Source organism: Mesocricetus auratus, unplaced genomic scaffold (assembly GCF_017639785.1).
Source record: "Mesocricetus auratus isolate SY011 unplaced genomic scaffold, BCM_Maur_2.0 Super-Scaffold_100006, whole genome shotgun sequence".
NCBI lineage: Eukaryota > Metazoa > Chordata > Mammalia > Rodentia > Cricetidae > Mesocricetus > Mesocricetus auratus.
Window position 1 is genome coordinate 16739571 of NW_024429190.1, and position 17854 is coordinate 16757424.

Here is a 17854-nt window from a genome sequence, read left to right on the forward strand (position 1 = left end):
TTTTTCATCTATAGTTTGTGGGATGTTCAATTATGTAAGGGAAATGGGAAACTTTTTTTTACTTGTATTCATTATAATCATTCACTTGAAAATTAGAATGTAACCACACTGTAATTTTTATATTGCCTGAAGATTTTGTTGGAACATATAAGCTGCAAAGGAAAAACAAAGAGAAGAAAAAACAGAGATAAAAGATGATAGAAAGACCCCCAAGAGTGTGTGTGCTTTTTCCTGTTTTCGCCAACCCCAGAGAGCTAAGTTTCACTCCCTCGGATAGAAAAGACAAGTTGAGTGATTAGTCCACTGACTCCACAGCTGTCCTTCAATCCCTGAGCTGCTAGAAGCTGCTTCTCACGGCAGTGGTATGTATTATTGTGTATATATACATACATGTGTGAGTACAGTACATGGCACACATTCAAAAGTCAGAGGACAATATTGTAGGGTCATTCTCTCTTCCCACCTTCCAGTGGATTCTGAGGTTTACGCAGTAAGCACCTTTTCCCACCAAGCCATCCTGCTGACTTCTGTGTACAATGAACACCATGCACATTAACATGTGAAGAATACTTTTTTTCCTTCCAGAACAGAACACCAATGAGGAAGACTTGTCTAACAGGGAGGGGCAGGGCCACCCCACCTGCTTTCTTTCCCAGCTCTGGGGAGTTGCTCTAGGAGGATAACTGCCCTCAAGAGGAAGGGTTCTGACTTTCTCTTGTTGTTCTCAGTTAAGTAAGAGGAGGCTGCTTCTTCACTTAAAAAAACTGCTATGATAAATATAAACAACAAGCATTTTTGAATTTTTTTATTTGGTGTTAACTCCACAAGAAAACAAAACAAAACAAAACAATCAGTTACTCTGGTGTACGTGAAATCAGAACAATACAACCACGGAAAAAAATCTCAGCCCAGGAATGGAGCTGATACTTCAGTGCTACGGATATGCAACGCGCTTCATACCACAGTGCGTTTCAGCGTTTGCCAACTTTTTTTTAATGCTTTTTTGTGATCATCCATTCATGAAACTAAAAACCACACTTTAATTCTGTGCCAAAGCTTCTGAGCTTCAGCCACTTAACTACGAAAAGAAACCAAATACAGAATCTATTCATCCCTTTGCCTTTTATGACCACCGCATCCCCTTTAGGGGGTCTCTCCCTACAGCTGAGGGGGTAGGTGTCTTTGCTACCTGGAGCCCTTTCCTGACAAACACTGGCTGTCCAGGTCATCCAAGCTCATGGCTGAGTATGAAATCCATTTGGTCAGAGCAACAATTTCTAGAGTAATTATGACTGCATTGATTTTAGGAATTTACAACTTTCAATCCTTTTTACCTTTGATGATAGGTTATATTTCAGTGCAGATGTTAATCAGATTTTAGGAAGCTCCAGAAGAAAGAAATACATAAAACTTATCTGATGTCTGTAAATAAATAAGAGCAACATGAAACCTTCCACATGCACACACGCACACACAAGCCACTGTAAAGTGTCAGAAGATGTGCTGTATGAAAACAAACCCTAAGGTGGCAAGATGCCCCCAGCCAACAAGCCAGGCTTCCCATGGTGAGGATGCACAGAACTGCAGTGACTGCACAGCCTCCATGGTATTTCCTGTGTTCCTGAGAAACAGGCAACCAACTCAAGTACTACCAGCAAGACCTCAGGGGCAGCCAGACTTGTGGCCAGTGATGCCCCACTTACTGGTGAGGCCAGCTTGGCTACTTCAGACCTCTCAGTCATTCCTGAAGTTCTGGACATGCTGAACTCATGTCACAGGGTGTTTTTAAAAACAAGTTGGCTAAAAGAAAAATAATTTTGGATGTTTAGGCTTTGCACAATTGGCCCTCCTAGTGCCTGTGGCAGTGCTGCAAGAGAGAGCTCAAAGAGGTGATGAGCGCGCTTAGATGCATCTGTGAGCGGCGTGCCTCCTGCCTGCTTCACCAAGTCACATGAGGCAATGACAAGAACAGCAATCACACAGGTATGTAGGAAATTCCTCTACCCAGCCCAGCCCACCGCAAGCAGAACTTGCCCAGAACATTCTCTCAAACACAAAATGAGATACAAGCTATACTACATCACAGCCACAAGAGCAGCTAGCTGCAGCAGCCAAAGATTTCTTTGGGGTGATGAGGTGGCCTCATTGCATGTCAAATGTTTTTAAGTTCATTTGGAGACTTCAGTTCAATGTAGTCACCAGGAAATAATTTGCAGGTAAGGTACTCAACTATGTGCTGGAGAGGCAGCTCAGAGAACCCCACTGCATCCACCGAAATTACCCCATCCACCCCATGCCTCAAATCCTTGGCTTCTTCAGCTAGCAAGAAAGTCACAAGCCACAGTATCTTCCATGGTACTTTAGGGGAATCCTAAGAGAGAGCACAGTATTCTGTAAGTCTCTAAAGCATACCCTTGAGTTCCTATAGCAAAGTCCATGAGATCTTCTGAATGAGCCTGCAGATGAGTCACCATGCTTCCCTCCTCCTTCAGCAAGGCCCTGACCCACTGCTGGGGAGGACTGATCTCCTGGCTCAGAGAACAGAGCTAGAGTCTCTGGACGGTGGCGGTTGTCGCCACAGTGCTGACAAGGTGATGGCGATACTGCCACCAGAGGCCTGCAGCTGCGATGCAGAAGCGGGACGCGCTAGGACAAGCACATGCACACCCATTCCTCACTGGACAGTACAGTCTAGTCTACTTCAGAGAGCAAGAACTTAACAGCTTGGAAACAAATCTTCAACAGGACAGCCGTCCTCAACGCTAAAATAAGCAAGAAGAGAAAGGTAATCACTGATGCGGATCAGTTAATTGGAGAAGAAACCTAGGTTGCTGCTTTAGACTAACAGGCCTCACAGAAGGCAATTGCCCATCATCACAGCATTTTCAACGACTGGTACTACTCTGCAGGGTCAGAGATGTGTTCGGGAGAAGAGCTCCTCTGTGCTGGGGCCCACCCACTCTCCGCCGACTTCGGAGCCTGTGTCACCCGTGTCAGAGCTGGCGCTGGAACACATCTTCCTGTGGAGGCCATTTGGTTTTGCCTCAGAACCTCTCTCTCCTGTGCATCTTGCTTCATAAACAGAAGACACCTACAATTCAAGAAACAATTTTCATTACACCAAAAATCAGAGGCACACACACCCCTTCCGCCCCAAGAACTGATTCTATTTATAGACAGATGAAGTAGCAATCACTGATGTGTCCTATGGAGAGTAACAAAGATGTAAAGTAACACTTTTAGAGGAAACCTCTTCTCCCTTGTCCTTGAAGGGTCAATTCTAATTCTGCATGTCTAGTCACAGGAATACTGTGGCCATATTAGGGTAGGACAAAGGGCCTCCTTAACTCTCAACAAGTCTTTGGGTACCTGATTCAGGATAGCCTATGAAGCTTCACATAGGCTCCCCTGGAAAGATACATGGTCATGTTCATGGGGCTCACAGTTTCAGCAGACAAGCAAACCAAAGGACATAGCTTCAGATTGTAGACTACTGGTAAGGGGCACTCCCGACAGGAACAGAGTGCTCTAGAAGGTGGCACTCCTGAGCAAAGGCTGGTGCTCTGCACTGCAGTGTTAGCACTACCTAGCATGGTACAGAGCGTCTCTTTGTTGTGTTCATAGGAAGGCTGGCATCTGGGGACCCTAGGACACCAAATGCCAATGGTAATCCTTTCACCATTTACAGCGACTAGCAACACTTCCCGGCCCATCACAACATCCACCACCAGCACCACCCCATCACAGTCCCTACATTGAAGCCAGGGGCAGAAGCACAGAAAAGCCATGTGAGAGCAAAGCATATAAGGCTCCCAGGCATGGAGGAGTTTAGAGTTCTTCCAACTGTACAGGGTAGGAGCATGGATCCTACAGCTAGACTGTAGGGGCAGGTAGCCACGTCTGTGTTCCATCTCCAGATGCCTCCATTTTCCACTCTGCAAATGGGTATGCCAAGACTATTAAGTTCACAGGGTTGTTGTGAGGTTGCTGTCTTGCTGAATGGAGATGATTATCAAGGACAAGCAGAAGCAAGAACAAGAAAGGCTGTGACCGCTGTTGAGGAGTGGTAGTGATCTGAACCATGTGGAAAGGATGGTGTGGAGGAGAGAGGTGGATGGAAACTGAAGGTGAGGTGCATTAACAGGCTGGTAGACACACTGTGTGTAGAGGTGAGAGGAAGAGACAGTGGAGAGACAGGTGGTGGGGTAGCCATTCCTGAGGGTGGAAGGCTATGGGGAGGCCTTGCATGTGGACTGGGAAACATGAACAACCTGATAGGTCAGCAGGATTGGTACCACATGGTGCTTTGGAGAATTCTCACAGAGCTTGAGCTAACACTGACAAATATGAGGAGAAAATTGGTTTTCTTTGATTCACTGGTTAACCTGCCTGAGACTGAGCTAAAAGTAGGTCAAGGTCTTGACTGTACCTTCATGGTGCTCACGGGCATGTGGGGCGGTGGGGCTGTACCAAGAGACTACGTAAGAGCACAGGAAGGGCAGGGTGTGTTCCACACAGGTTGGAAAAGTACACAGGAAGAAAGAAGATGCTGCCCCCAGGATTGAACAAGGAGCAACATGCTTAGCACAGCATTAAATCCCCCCCTATACCAGCAGCATAGGGAAAGCTGGGGGGACATCAGGGGCTCTTCATGAAGGTCTGGCAAATGGTCAGGGGTGGGCAGTGGGGTGAGGCAGACCCAAAGGAAGGGCCAAGAGGAGAAAGGCAACACCCATGGATCTGGGGAATGGGGGCCAGGGTGGGTCACAGGACTCCCAAGTTTGTGACTAGAGTGGTAGGGAGGATAGTCCACTTACCCTATTAAAATCTAACAGACGCTCTTCACGACTGGGTGTCTCTTTAGCATCTGGATATTCTTCTATACCATTCTCTCCCTTGGCATTTGTATAACATTCTTAATCATTTTGAATGGAGAAGGGAAAAGAGGGAAAGGGGGAAATTCAATTAAGACGGTTATGAAACACACACTCTTGTTTAACCTCACTGAGAAGCTAGGCCTCCCCACCCTCTGGAGGTTGAAGTTGTCACTGAAAGCAGTCAGCTAAGAGTGTACAAGAAAACATGATGCCAACTGAAAACTTTCAGCCACAAGTGTGTAATGAATAATAATAAAAACCATCCAGCTTAAGCATATTCTACTGCAAAACATTCTCTCAACAATTCAACAAATATACACACAGACCTATGACGGGATGGTCCTGGGAACACAGGGAAAAAGACTAGCAAGGCCTGCACTCTCAAGAATGAGTGTCAAGAGAAGGGAGACAGACGATGTATCACAGATATGCTCATGGAACAGGAACAGAGGTTCCAGACAGGGGCAGCCCAATGAGAAAGCAAAGCAGGTAAACAGCTGGTCTGTTATAGCTGAACACCACACCCACCACAGTCTGAAACACTTGTGCACTGGGGAAAGGAGGTTCATGGTGCAGTTGGCCAAGGCCCACAGGATGTGAAGGCAATGCAAACCAAGTTGATGAATCCAATTCACCAGCAGGTCCAACTGTACTTCAACCATGCTGGATGCTATTCAGCCACCCAGAGAACTTGGAGAAACCTAGGCCCCAGAAGACTGACCATCATACCTTCTGAGAAGCTTCCAGGTGATTCTTGACCACAGACCCTGTGCTGCTGAACCTAGTCTTAGTCTACTGTAGTCTCTGGCCCACCAACCCCATGAAGAAGTCAACTGTGATAGGAGTTACAGAGAAGGTGGAGACTCCAACCAAAATAGTTTGGACCTGGCTCTGAGAAGAACTCAGGAACACTGATCCCTTATAGCAGCCCTGCTCACTGGGTTTACACCACAGATGGCAATGGGAAGTTATGGCTACTGTGTGCCCAGAACTACAGAGGACAAGTCCAGCCTTAATTAGTGTTACACTCCTGGGCACCAAGTACAGACTTTTCTTGCCATTCTCTATAATCTACCAGTCCTGGGCATTACGTGAATAACCCTGGCTTTGAGTGACAAGTCATAGTAGATGCCAGGTTCTACTCTTTATTTATGACATGACTCTCAAAGCTACATGCCCCACCTCTATAAAACAGAAGCAACACCATCCTCTTAAAGGAGATGCTATGGGAGAAGTGGCCAGGTACAGCAATGTCTTTGATAGTCACTAACCCAGAACATGGGTTCTGAGAGGGCTGAGAGGCCACTGCACTATGATGGAGGGGCCCTCATTTCATCCCATTCATTCTACATACATACACACACTATGCCCAGAAGAGGGACTGTGGCAGGGAAGGCGGCTCTTTCTGACTCAGGAATACTATTGGACAGAAGGATGTCCATCTCTACACCTTCATGCAGAGGGTTGGCAAAGAACCATGCTCAACTCATCCCATGTTTCTTGTAATGTTCATAGGGACAGCTTCTGTTTATTGAGTAATCATTGTGTGTGGGTTACAATTATGGACATCTTAGCCGGCGGTGGTGGTGCACACCTTTAATCCCAGCACTCGGGAGGCAGAGGCAGGTGGATCTCTGTGAGTTCGAGGCCGGGCTGGACCGACAGCCTCCAAAACAATACAGAGAAACCCTGTCTCATAAAAAAAAAAAAAAACAACCAATTATGGACATCTTTATTCCTCACAATTATTCCGACAGGGATGGCTTCCTTTACAAATAAAGACAGCGGAGCACAGAAAGGCCCAGTGGCTGTGCACAGAGGCATGAGGCTCCAGCTCAGCCTTATGAGGCTCCCCCATCACCGTCTGTGCTGCTCCCCAAAGGATTCATTCCACACAACCTGGATAATACATGCCAATGTCAACTGAGCCTCCAAAGCACAGAATAGCTGCAGTGCAAATACTGGAGAATGCTACCAACCCCTCCATAGTCTCTGGCCCTGGGTGGCCTTATCCCAACTACACTCCTGTGCCATCACGGTTCAGCAGTTAGTGCTAATTTCTCTACAGCCCCAGCCACCGTGCTAGTCTGTACCCTACCCCCAGCCCCTCAGAAGACACTCACCTAGGACTGGCAGTGTGTCTGCACATCCCCAGAGCAGCACTCTGCTCAGAGAGACACATACACACAGCACAAGTGTCTAGCACATGGGCTTTCAGCAAGACATACCCCATCTCCTTACCAGACTCAACAAGAAAATAGTCTTTCTCCCCGGGGACGCTCAGAGTTTTAGTTAGCCAGTTTCCAGAACAGAATGGGTTCATTACCAACCATTTCTGATACTAGAACCTTCAGAAATGCCTGGTTCTTTTAAAAGGTGAGTAGCTAGTTGTCTTCTTGTATAACTCCCCATATGAGGCTACGTGGTATTTGAACAGAAAGAATGCTTCATACTGTCACTGTAAGGGAGTATCACAGGAATTAAACTTACAGCTGTCATTCAAAAGTCACCATTCTTTCTCCACCAAGCTTCTTTATGTACCATTTACATACGCACACAAAAGCATTACATACAGCATTCACTGGCACCAGCCAATAGACTGGATATCCAAAATTCAGAACTGAGTTGAAACTGGGTTCCTACTAATGGACAGAATGAACCAAGCTAAGGAAGTATGAACTCAGTGTTTAAAATCATCCTCAAAGGAAGTAGTTTCTTTGCTACAAAGTGATATTCCCCTTCCTCTCCTAGCTCTTTGCAGGGAGGGGCTTCTTGGGCACAGGTCTGGGGGTCTCTGACCTGTACTGTTAGCTGCACCTGCATCTTAAACTCACCTTGCTCAAAGACTGGTTACTCAGGAGACTGGGTCTACCTATCACCCTTACATTTTCCTTGGCAAACTAGAGCTGTCCTTACCACCCTTCTCTCTAGAATAGTGTTCTCAACCTTCCTAATGCTGTGACCCTTGCTTCAGTAGAGATCCTCATGTTGTGGTGACCCCCCCAACCATAAAATTATTTTGTTGCTACTCCATAACTGTAATTTTGCTACTGTTATTGATTGTAAACATCTGATATGGGACCCCAATGGGGTCCCAACCCACAGGTTGAGAACCATTGCTCTAGAGCCTTCCCCAACTCCCTCCTGTTGTTCATGCTTCAGTCTCAGGGCAGGTGCAACCACTACAAAATCTCTCCATTCTACTCCCATTACCTAACTCCCCAGCTACAATTTCATCTGTGTTGTTGCTAAAAGTCTTCCAGCACACATCTGACCCCAACCCTTCATACTATAGTCCTCCAGTGCCAGCCCTCAACGCACAGCTAGCTCAAGGCAGCAGCCAGGCTCCAATACCTCTATGCTCCTTCCTATCAGACTCTGGCTCAGCTCCAAACTAGCAGAGCCCAGTGGGATCCTGGCCTTTCAACCTGCCTTACACTGAGGCCTTCTTTGCCCAAAGATTGCCAGAGGACTTCCTTCTCTATGGTCATGGTGGCCATCTCAATCTCATCAAAGGTCCAAACCATGTATGCTTCCAAACCCTTCACCAGCCTGTGGCTAGGTCTAAGAGCAGGGTCCAGTTTGCATTCATTTCTGTGTCCTTAGGGTGTAACAAAGTGCTGGCCACAGGAACATTTTTGGTGTTTCCTGGACTATATTCACAGCCTGCTGCTCTTGGTGAATTAGAAATTTGAACACACTGATAACACACAGTCTCCTTACCTTCACACTCTGATGAGGGAAAAAGAGGAGAGTACAAGGCTTTTTCCCACCAGCTCTGCTTTTCTTGATTTCTCGTCACTTCGTGCACATCAGTGTTCAGTACAGGAAACTGTTTAAATGAAGCCAAACACAGAGCATGTTTATAATCCTTCAGGACAGACAGAAAAATTAAGCATTACTACTGCAGGACTACAAACATAGGTTAGTGAGTTACAAAGGGAAAAGGTTCATATGCTCACAATAAAGGAAGCCTTTTAAGAAGTACTTCAAATCCAAGTAGAGCAAAAATCTTGACAAAAACCTCTTACAAAACCTAAGACAACAAATGAGTAATTGTCCTAGACTACTGAAGTGCAATAGATAACAACAGCCTAAGCCTGAGGGGGCTGTGAAAAAAAGGGTTCCATCTTTCCCAAGTGGACTGTTTAAAGCTGCTCGGACCCTGCCCTCCCTCATGGACAGTGAAGACTGGGTACCAGAAGTGAAGACTGGTGACCAACAAGTTCTTGGAGTAGTCATGAACCTCAGAGTCCCTCTTATAGATACATATACCCTGGTATGCTGGTGGTGGCTCACTTCTTCACTGGGCCTGAGAGGCCTGCCACCAGCTCCCTATAGAAAAGCTCTCCATCTTTGTATTTTCCCAAGTCTCCATGCTGTGCTCACACCAGAATACCTGTGAACTGTGTGCAATCTCATGACATCATGTGTTCAAGTTCACAATCTGAACTGTTTCAAGTGTTTTGTTGTACTGTGAACTGTAAATTACTTTATGGGTCTAAAATTGCTCCATCTAGTAAGTTTTTAAGAATTACATAATGTACTGGGAAATATATTTTAAATTTTTATTTTCATTTAATATAACTTTTCAGAAATAGTTCTAAATTAGGAACAAAGGAAAACTGTACCGTCTGTCCAGAGTAGTCAATTAACTTTTCTTATTTCCCCTGTGGTCTATTCTAATACAAATGAGTACTGCTGAAGGACCCGACAAGGCTGAGCTAAATGCAAATTAAGCCAGTGGTATACATGGGCTGCAGTAAAAGTGGGTACTAACACCTATTACCAATATGCAGCACATGAAGGCCTTCTATATTCTGGGAGATTACTTGATGCTGTTTAGGACAGCAAGGGAGAGTGGCAGAATTATTTCCACCATCCCACTGTACTACTGAAGAGAGAAGAGGCAACAGGTTGCTATCTGAGTTCCCATCTGTGAGGTTAATTATCTTCTACTCCTCTTGTGAAATGGAAGAAATACAGAGTTAGTCAAGGTCAGGCCTGGTGAGGCAAACAGGTTTGACAGACCAAGACACCACCCAGGAACTGGGGTACGCACCAAGATATGATCAGATTTGAGGGCACTGCAAGCTTAATGACAAGATTGCTTTCTTGGCTATCTCTGCACCTCTAGGCAGAGCAGAAACTGGCTCCCAGGCTTAGTCTCTGATTCCAGAACACATCAAGTCCTCTCTTCACCCTGTTGTGGCTCTTGCCAGTGTCTGCCATTATTTGAGGAGTCTTTTCTGAAGCCTCCATTTGAGTGCCAATTCCTACGGCCAAGACTATCTTCTCTTTTATGCTGCAGCAGACATCCATATTCAACAAGCATGCATCATTTCATGACACCTTTCCACCCAGTTATTCCCAGCTTTAGGGGAGCACAGCTAACACTACCACGATTTGCTCCTATGAGGCCTGTTTAATGTTCCAACTCAATGAATGCAAAGAACACAGAGAGGGAGAAGAAGGAGGATCACAAACTCAAGGTAATCTCCTAGTTATACAGAATGAGTTCACAGGCAGCCTAGGATGGGGGTGGGGAATGGGAAACAACAGAACAGAAGAAACTGGAAAAGGGCACATCAGAGCAGCACCACCCATTGGAGATGCATCTGCCCACCTCAAGTGAATACTCAAAAGGCAGCTCTGGGAGAAAGCCTGCCTGGCTTCTTTCTTAACACAGCAAACTGCTTCCAGCACTCCCAATCCATCCAGTGTCTAGTCCAATGCTCCTTCAAGTGGTGCTTACAACCTCACACAGCATTAGCCTACAATGTTTGCTGTTAGCACACAAACCTGCAGGGAAACTCCACACAGGCTCTTGGCTAATGATTCCAGCATCTGTAACAGTGCTGGGTAGAGGACACTCCATACATGCTCCATGAATAATGAACAGGACAATGAAAAGGGAGGGAAGGTACAAACTTCACAGATGTTCTTAGCAACTCTAAGAAGTTCTTCAGGAGCTGTCAATCAAGAGAAGAGATAAAGACTCCATAGTTGACACTCCCACTAAATAGTCTATTTCTGTTGAAGAGAAAGGTGCTGGGGTTTCCTTTCCTTAGGTTCCAGTACCTCTTTCCCATTGGTCATTCTTCATCACTGGGTCACAAATGGCAAAGAAAGCTTTCTGTGGACCTCTCTTTAGAAAGGCATAGTATAAACAAGAAAACATCCATGGGAGACTGAAAGGGCCTGCTCTGCTCTCTGCTTCTGGAGGCATAGAGTCAGAAGAGTGCTGTCTGACCCCAGTGTTGGATAGGCTGATTCTCTTTTTGAAACATAAACATTCCTAGCTACCAGGTGGGTAAATAAGTCTATGTGGATGTCTAGTAGGACAATACTAATAAAGTTGGTACAGGAAGGATGTGTGCCACAAGACAGGATGACCCTGCTACCTCTCCAACCTCCACACTTACCAACCTTCACAGTGTAATCTTGCTGGGACAAAATGAGCTCATCTCCCAAAGGACTGAAAAGTCCTTGAAGATAAGGACTAAGAATCTGGCTTCTCTTCTATGTTCAAAGTTCTTCACATTAAGCAGGCAGCAGATTTCAGGAGAAGAGGACACCCATGCCTTATTTCTGTGCAAGAGACACATGGGGTACAATCTCCCTCTGTGATAGTTTTTGCCTTCCACTACAACTGGATAAGCTGTGTTCAGAACTCATGGAACACACCTCTGCAGCCCAGTTTCTCTACCTGACCTTCTGCTCACATGGCCAGCCTGCTTCCCACCCTCTGCAACTACACATCTAGTTGTGTTCAAAACACCTGCAGTGTCCATACCCTGAGAAGATTCTGGTGAAGTTCCCACAGCCTCCAGGCCTCATTTCCACTGTTCTGCCTACTACATCACTGACAACTGCACTAGCACGATGTCCCAAAAGATAAGAAACTGGTCCACTGTGGTGAAACCACACAGTGGAACAGTATATGGGACATAAGGAGAGTGGTTGCAATAAAGTGGTTACTCATAAGAGTAGTTAGAATAAAGGCCATTTCAGTTAAAAGGAAAACTTATCATGTGGAAAATACTCTTGGTGGAGTTTGCCACAACTAGCACTAACAAGGGCCAGTGGGAGGAGCCCTTTTCACTGTGAGCATTCCCTCCTTTAACTTTATAAACAGCTCATTTCAGTTAAAATATATGATTTACAAACTAGGCTTCTTGCCTAGACTGAGCTTCTCACAGACAAGGAGGGCACCTTACTCATTAGGGCTCTTCCCTTAGTGACAGTCACATACAGGTATCCAAACCATGTCTGCCAGTTAGACTTGAATTTTAATTAAATCATATTCTTTCCATGGTCCTAAATGCTAAATCTAATGGAAACCCTATGTTTTCATCCTCTTGCACTGAAACAGAAGGAATCTTAGCAATCTTTAAGTAGTATATCCATGCCTTCCAGAGACTGGCTCTGCTTAGGCAAAGGCACTCTAAGGAACTACTCATAACTGACCTGGTGATTATGGATGAGGTAGACAGAAAAGTTTTAGTCTCAGTCTGGTCCCAAACTGTCCCTCAAGTTAGCCTATGAAATGAGCTCCAATCTGCAGTGATGCTGACATTATGACAGCACCCAGTCTCAAGATGTCCCCACACATCTGCTGCAAGATAAGGCCTCTCAAAAAACAAAAAACAACCAAAACCCAGAATTCTGAGAACATGGAAATACATCAACATACTAGAAAGCGAAGGAATATGGTAGTAGTAGGTGGGATCTTGCTTCTTTCCTCATTTTCTTTCTTCCCAATCTGGAACCAGGTGAAATACAAAGTACATAAAGGAACATTTAAGGAGGAAAAATGGGGCAACACAACAACACATAAAGGCTAACAACATTGCTGGGTTTTCCTTAGCAATTCAGATTTCAGGGATTCAAGAGCATTAAACTTGGCCTTCTATGGACCAAGAAGCAGACTGACTAGAGCAGCAATTCTTAAGTTTCCCCTGAGGCTTTTGCAACCACCCAAAGGCAAGCAGCTGCACCTAGGTGCTCTGACTTAAACAAGTCAGTACAGTGCCCAGCCATAGAAGCCAATAGTAAAGTACTGGAGAAAGAAAAAAAAAAAAAAAGGTCAGAAACTCACAAGACAAAAAATGAAATAAAAGAGAGACAGAGAATGCAGATAAATTAAGGAAAGGGAGAAATGGATACTGATAAGAGGTGGGATTCAGAGAGGTATCAGTGAAGGAGGCAGATGTGAAGGCCTCACAGGATGGGCAGGAGCCAGTGAGCAGGACAAACCAGAGGAAGAACAACACACATCCATCCATTTCAGATGGTTATGGCTTGTGACTGCCTCCAACTCTGCTTAACAACCTGATTCTGGAAAAAAGCCAGGTACTGCTATGCCAACTAATCATCAAATAAAGTGGGCAGGCAGCTCTGCTTTTCCATGGAACAGCTTACTGTTGTGTCAGTTCTGGTGTCGTCAATTTAACTTAAAGGTACTTCCTAGAAATATACTCAAGGGGTGTGAGGACTCCATTAACAAAATTGATGACCCTAACCTCACCCAACAGTTCCACATGAAACTCCCTGCTCCAGAGCCCCTGCTTGCAGAGCACTGGAAAAGACATGTCACTTCACTTGGATCAATGGTTCATTCATACATGAACCACAACACACTTAGAGAACAGTGTTCAGATGCAAGGTATTTTACACAGAATACACAGCTAGCCAACATTCTTTACTCAGAGCTACATTCTGGCTCCCCAACTCTGAAAGCTAGAACACTTACACACAAGCCTTATGTTTTACCCACAATCCATACATTATTACATAAGAACTTTACATCTTGTGAATTATTATGCCTTTTCCACACAGCCAATTATGTACTTCAGATCTGTAAATAACAAATCCATTTAAGTCCTTAAATGTAAACTAAGAATTGTAAGTTAATATCCCAGTAATTCAGCCCCATTTTTCTTGTCTGATAAGGCTACTCTTCATTAATGTCTGATCAAATCCCTTATTCAATACTGCCACATACCTCTTCCAGTTGTCCTGAAGACACTGGATTATCTTCACAAGCAGGGAACTGACAACCTGCTTTGCAACTGCAAAAATCATTGATTTCCTCTTCACATTGTGCCATTATTTTACAGTTTACTGCTGAGCTTTCTAAATTTATCTCCAGAGATTCATTAAAGTTACATTCCAAACACTGATTTTGTTTTCCCACTGGCAGAATCCCTGTTGCCTCCTCCTGAGAATCCAGTGATGTCTGAGCACTCTTTTCCATTCCAGACTTTTTTAACCTGGGCAGGAACTTCCCAGACTCGAGCTCTAATTTCCCATAATAGTGGCCTTCCTTTTCTGCATCTTCTTCCAGAGGTTTGAGATCTGCTTGTGGGTCTTCAAATACATCAACTTGAGAAGGAATGGAAATGTTTGCTTCATCTCTCTCAGATTCAAACTCTGACTCACTTCCTCCTCCAGGGGACAGTTCAGATGCAGAAATTGGGCGAAAGTGAGTCCGAGGAGAGATTCGTATAGCCCTGTACTGTGTCCTGTCAACACCACATATTCTGGGGTGAAAAACTTCACTGTCTGAATCAGAGCAAAGGATTGATTTCGGCTTAAAACTGGGGCTGAAAGATGCAATCCCTTCTGGTTCAAATGAACACTCTACGTGGAGAACTTGTGAGAATGGATTGTTTAGGTCAAAGGAAGAGAATGAATATTCAAGCCCAGGATCTTCAACTTGAAAGTTACTGCAGGCTCCTAGCAAGTCTTCATGGAAGATAAAAGAAAATCCCTTGTTTAATCCATTTTCCCCACTCTTCGGCATATCATTCTGTTCAAATGACACAAAGGGCTTCCAGAGCTGCCTGTGACCAGGAGCAAAGCTGTTTCCAGGGGTCATAAAGACATCTGTACCAGCTATTGTCACTACATCAGAGGCTGCACATTGTAACAAACTCCCCTTTGTGTGACCAGGTGGCACAACTGCCCATTCCCCATCGCTGTTGAATGTTTTGAGTTCTCCATAAACTCCTCCAAGAATGAATGTGTTCTCTTTGTCTTGGGCCACATCCCAAGGTTTAGAGGGTGTGGTGTAATCACCACCATCCACCTTGGACAGTTCACTAGAGATAAATGCTCTTTTCTCCAGGTTCTCCTTCTGTCCCTCCCAGAGATGATACTCTGATCTCTGCACAGCCCTACTAGGTTCCTGAAGGACTTCCATCTTAGCATCAGTGTCCAAACAGCAGCAGTAGTTATTTATATCTGTGGAAAATAACTCCTCCCCAGTTCTTTCTGTCTCTACTGCAGCCACAGAATTCCTATCTGCCATCTTTGTCCAAATGTCTTTAATAACCCCTGAGCTGTAGCCATCTCCATGTGGACTGCTTTCACTACATGCCTGTGTAGTTTCAAAGTTCTTGTTTTCTGCCTTTTGTTCTAGCTGAATACCACACACAGATTCTAGCTTAGATCTTTTTTTGAAAACTAATGTAGGAATTTCTCCTAAAGTTCTATTGTTTTGCTGGCAAGTTTCATCTTGCAAAAAATCTAGAAGTTCTTCATCTACATAATCTGACGAGACTCTGGGAACTACATAATTAATATCTTCCGCAGTAAATTGTGTTGATTCTTCAAACTGAATGTTTAGTGTCTCGTTGTCCGAGCGTGCTTCTTCTGAATGGGACCACGGACTACAAGTTCTTGTTGAAAGATTAGAACAGTGTTCGTTTTCTTCAAAGGCACTATTTTTGGTCCATATTAGCAATCTAGACTGTGTTTTCCCCAGCATATTAGCACTAGAATCTGTAGGTTCACTTCCCAAGTTAAGTGTTTCAAAAGAAAATGGTAAAACAGAATTACTGCATTGCACTTCAAATACTGAAAAACAAGAGTTTATACCAGATCCTTCATTAATATTGGAAAAGGGCTCTTGATTGCCAGCAAGCACGTGTGAACTAAGTATCGTGCTATCCAAGATAGGAGAAAGTCTAACTGGAGAGTCTCCTCCAAAACTCTCCCCATCAGCATCACCAGAACTAGATGAACAACACTCCCAAAACTGAGCCAGATTGCCAAGGTCTTGCAGGAAGAAGCCCTCGGCACCCACTGAGCTGGTAGAATCTGTCCATATTGCACGTTCCCCTTGCAACTCCATACCATCTAACACTATGCAACATTCTGCCTCAAAATCTGTATTCTCCTTGCTTTTTTGTCGAATCATATTCAATATCCGACTTTCTCCTTGCATTGTTTCTGAGGCACCAGGATCCAACATGGATTGATCAATATCCACTTCATAGAAGTGTGTTAGTTCTGACAGATGAATATCATCCAGGTATTTATTGTCCTCTGGTAGAGAACATAATGAGGTCCCAGCGAGGTCAATATCCTCATTTATAACTGCAGGCATTTCTACAAAATGACCATCAATAAAAGTACCTGCTGCGAGGTATGTTCTATGGATATTACTGTTGCTGATACACAGACCATGCACGGATTCAGACAAGTCTTCCACTGCCTCTGCTGTCAAAGCACTTGTATCTTCCCTGTTTCGGTATGTGGTTTCTAGTTTGCTTTTTCTACTCAAAGGAACAAAATATTCAGCAATGGGTTCAGTGTACCACAGTGGCTCTTCCTTGTACTCTTTGTTGTTTCTGCTCTCCGCATACAGGTCTTTCACGGCGGTGTTCCCGGGGTCACTCCTCCCTGTCTCCTTTGCTGGTCTTTTACCCCGCTTGCACAGCTGCCTGATGGACCCACTGCTGCTACTGCTGCTGCTGCCGCCTGCATGAACACTTCTTTCTGCCTTCTCACAATGTTTAAGTGACAGCCTGCTTTGCCCATTCCGCCCTTTTTTGTTTCGAACTTCTCGTGCCTTGTGTCTGACTTTAACATACTTCATGGATGCTTTTAATTCTCCCTGATTACCACTTGAACTTGAGCCTGCTTCACTAGAACCAGATGACCATGAGCGAGGGCGAATCTTTCCTTCAGGTTTGTGTCGGATCTGCTTTTTGTACAAGGCAGGCTTTTCTTCGAGGGTGCCATTGCTCAACTTGTTCTCCTTCTCATGTCTGCTCCTGCTCTGGGCTTTCTCATGTATGGGGATGGAGGCGGCAGTGCTTCTTTCTCTGATGGTCTCACTCTCACTATTACAGTCCTTTGGAGAAGATGTATCTGTGCTTGCTGGTGGGGCTGTGGATGATGAAGAGGAGCTAGAGTAAGAACAGGGTTTGGACTTGTTCCACACAGTCATGATCTCTTGCAGGCAAACCGGCTTCTCAGAAAGTGGTGGGAACGCTTCATAGTACCTGCAAAACAGAGAAAAACTCAAAAGCAAGCCACTTTTTAGACTTTGCTATGCAAAGACAGCAATGCCAACCAGAGGCAGCACTTCAGCTCACTAGTGTTAGCATTTACAACATCAACAAACCATTAATTTCAAAACAATTACAAAGCAGGAAACTGTGCTACGCATTATAGTCAGTCTCAGACTTGAGAGACTGTGCAAACATTATGAAAATATGTAAGATAATGGACTTATCATTTTCAACTAGGAAGAAATGACAAAAACAATGTAATAGGAAGAATGTATTGTGCTAATAGGAAATGTCTGAACTTGAATCTCATCTTGGTCACTTACAATGCTTGTGATGTTAAACTCACAATCTGATATTTTAGACCACTTCCTCTCTCTAAAATAGTGAGTATATAACTAACCTCACAAAGTTGTGAATAGTAGAAATAAGTGGTGCTGAAAGATGCTTAGCATATGACTCAAGAACAGAAGCTCTGTAGCCACATCCCCTGAGACTGAAACTGACTCTACTGCTTACTTTCTATGCACCTTTAGGCATATTACATAATCTCTCTGTGGCACAAAATAGGAGTAAGAGTGTCCGTCTACCTCATGAGCAAGAATAAAGGATCACTACAAGAAATCCCATTCCAAGTCCTCACTTCTTCTATATTACTGGGGCAACAGCATGGAG

At 44.6% G+C, this 17854-nt stretch overlaps 1 protein-coding gene across 5 annotated transcripts in view; it reads right to left on the reverse strand.

Annotated features, from left to right (window-relative positions):
* Positions 1 to 790: 790 nt before the first annotated feature.
* The window catches only part of Kiaa0232 (KIAA0232 ortholog), a 64944-nt gene continuing 47880 nt past the window's right edge, over positions 791 to 17854 (reverse strand). For 2 of the 5 annotated variants that reach the window (XM_040746993.1, XM_040746991.1), the window contains 5 exons: positions 13885 to 17173; positions 12574 to 12642; positions 8601 to 8709; positions 4818 to 4915; positions 791 to 3091 (listed from right to left, as the gene is read on the reverse strand). In XM_040746993.1, the coding sequence (XP_040602927.1) occupies positions 2912 to 3091; positions 4818 to 4915; positions 8601 to 8709; positions 12574 to 12642; positions 13885 to 17173 (3745 nt within the window). In that variant the 3' untranslated portion in view covers positions 791 to 2911. The remainder of the gene's footprint in view (positions 3092 to 4817; positions 4916 to 8600; positions 8710 to 12573; positions 12643 to 13884; positions 17174 to 17854) is intronic. The other 3 variants (XM_040746992.1, XM_040746994.1, XM_040746995.1) reach the window with 3 other exon arrangements.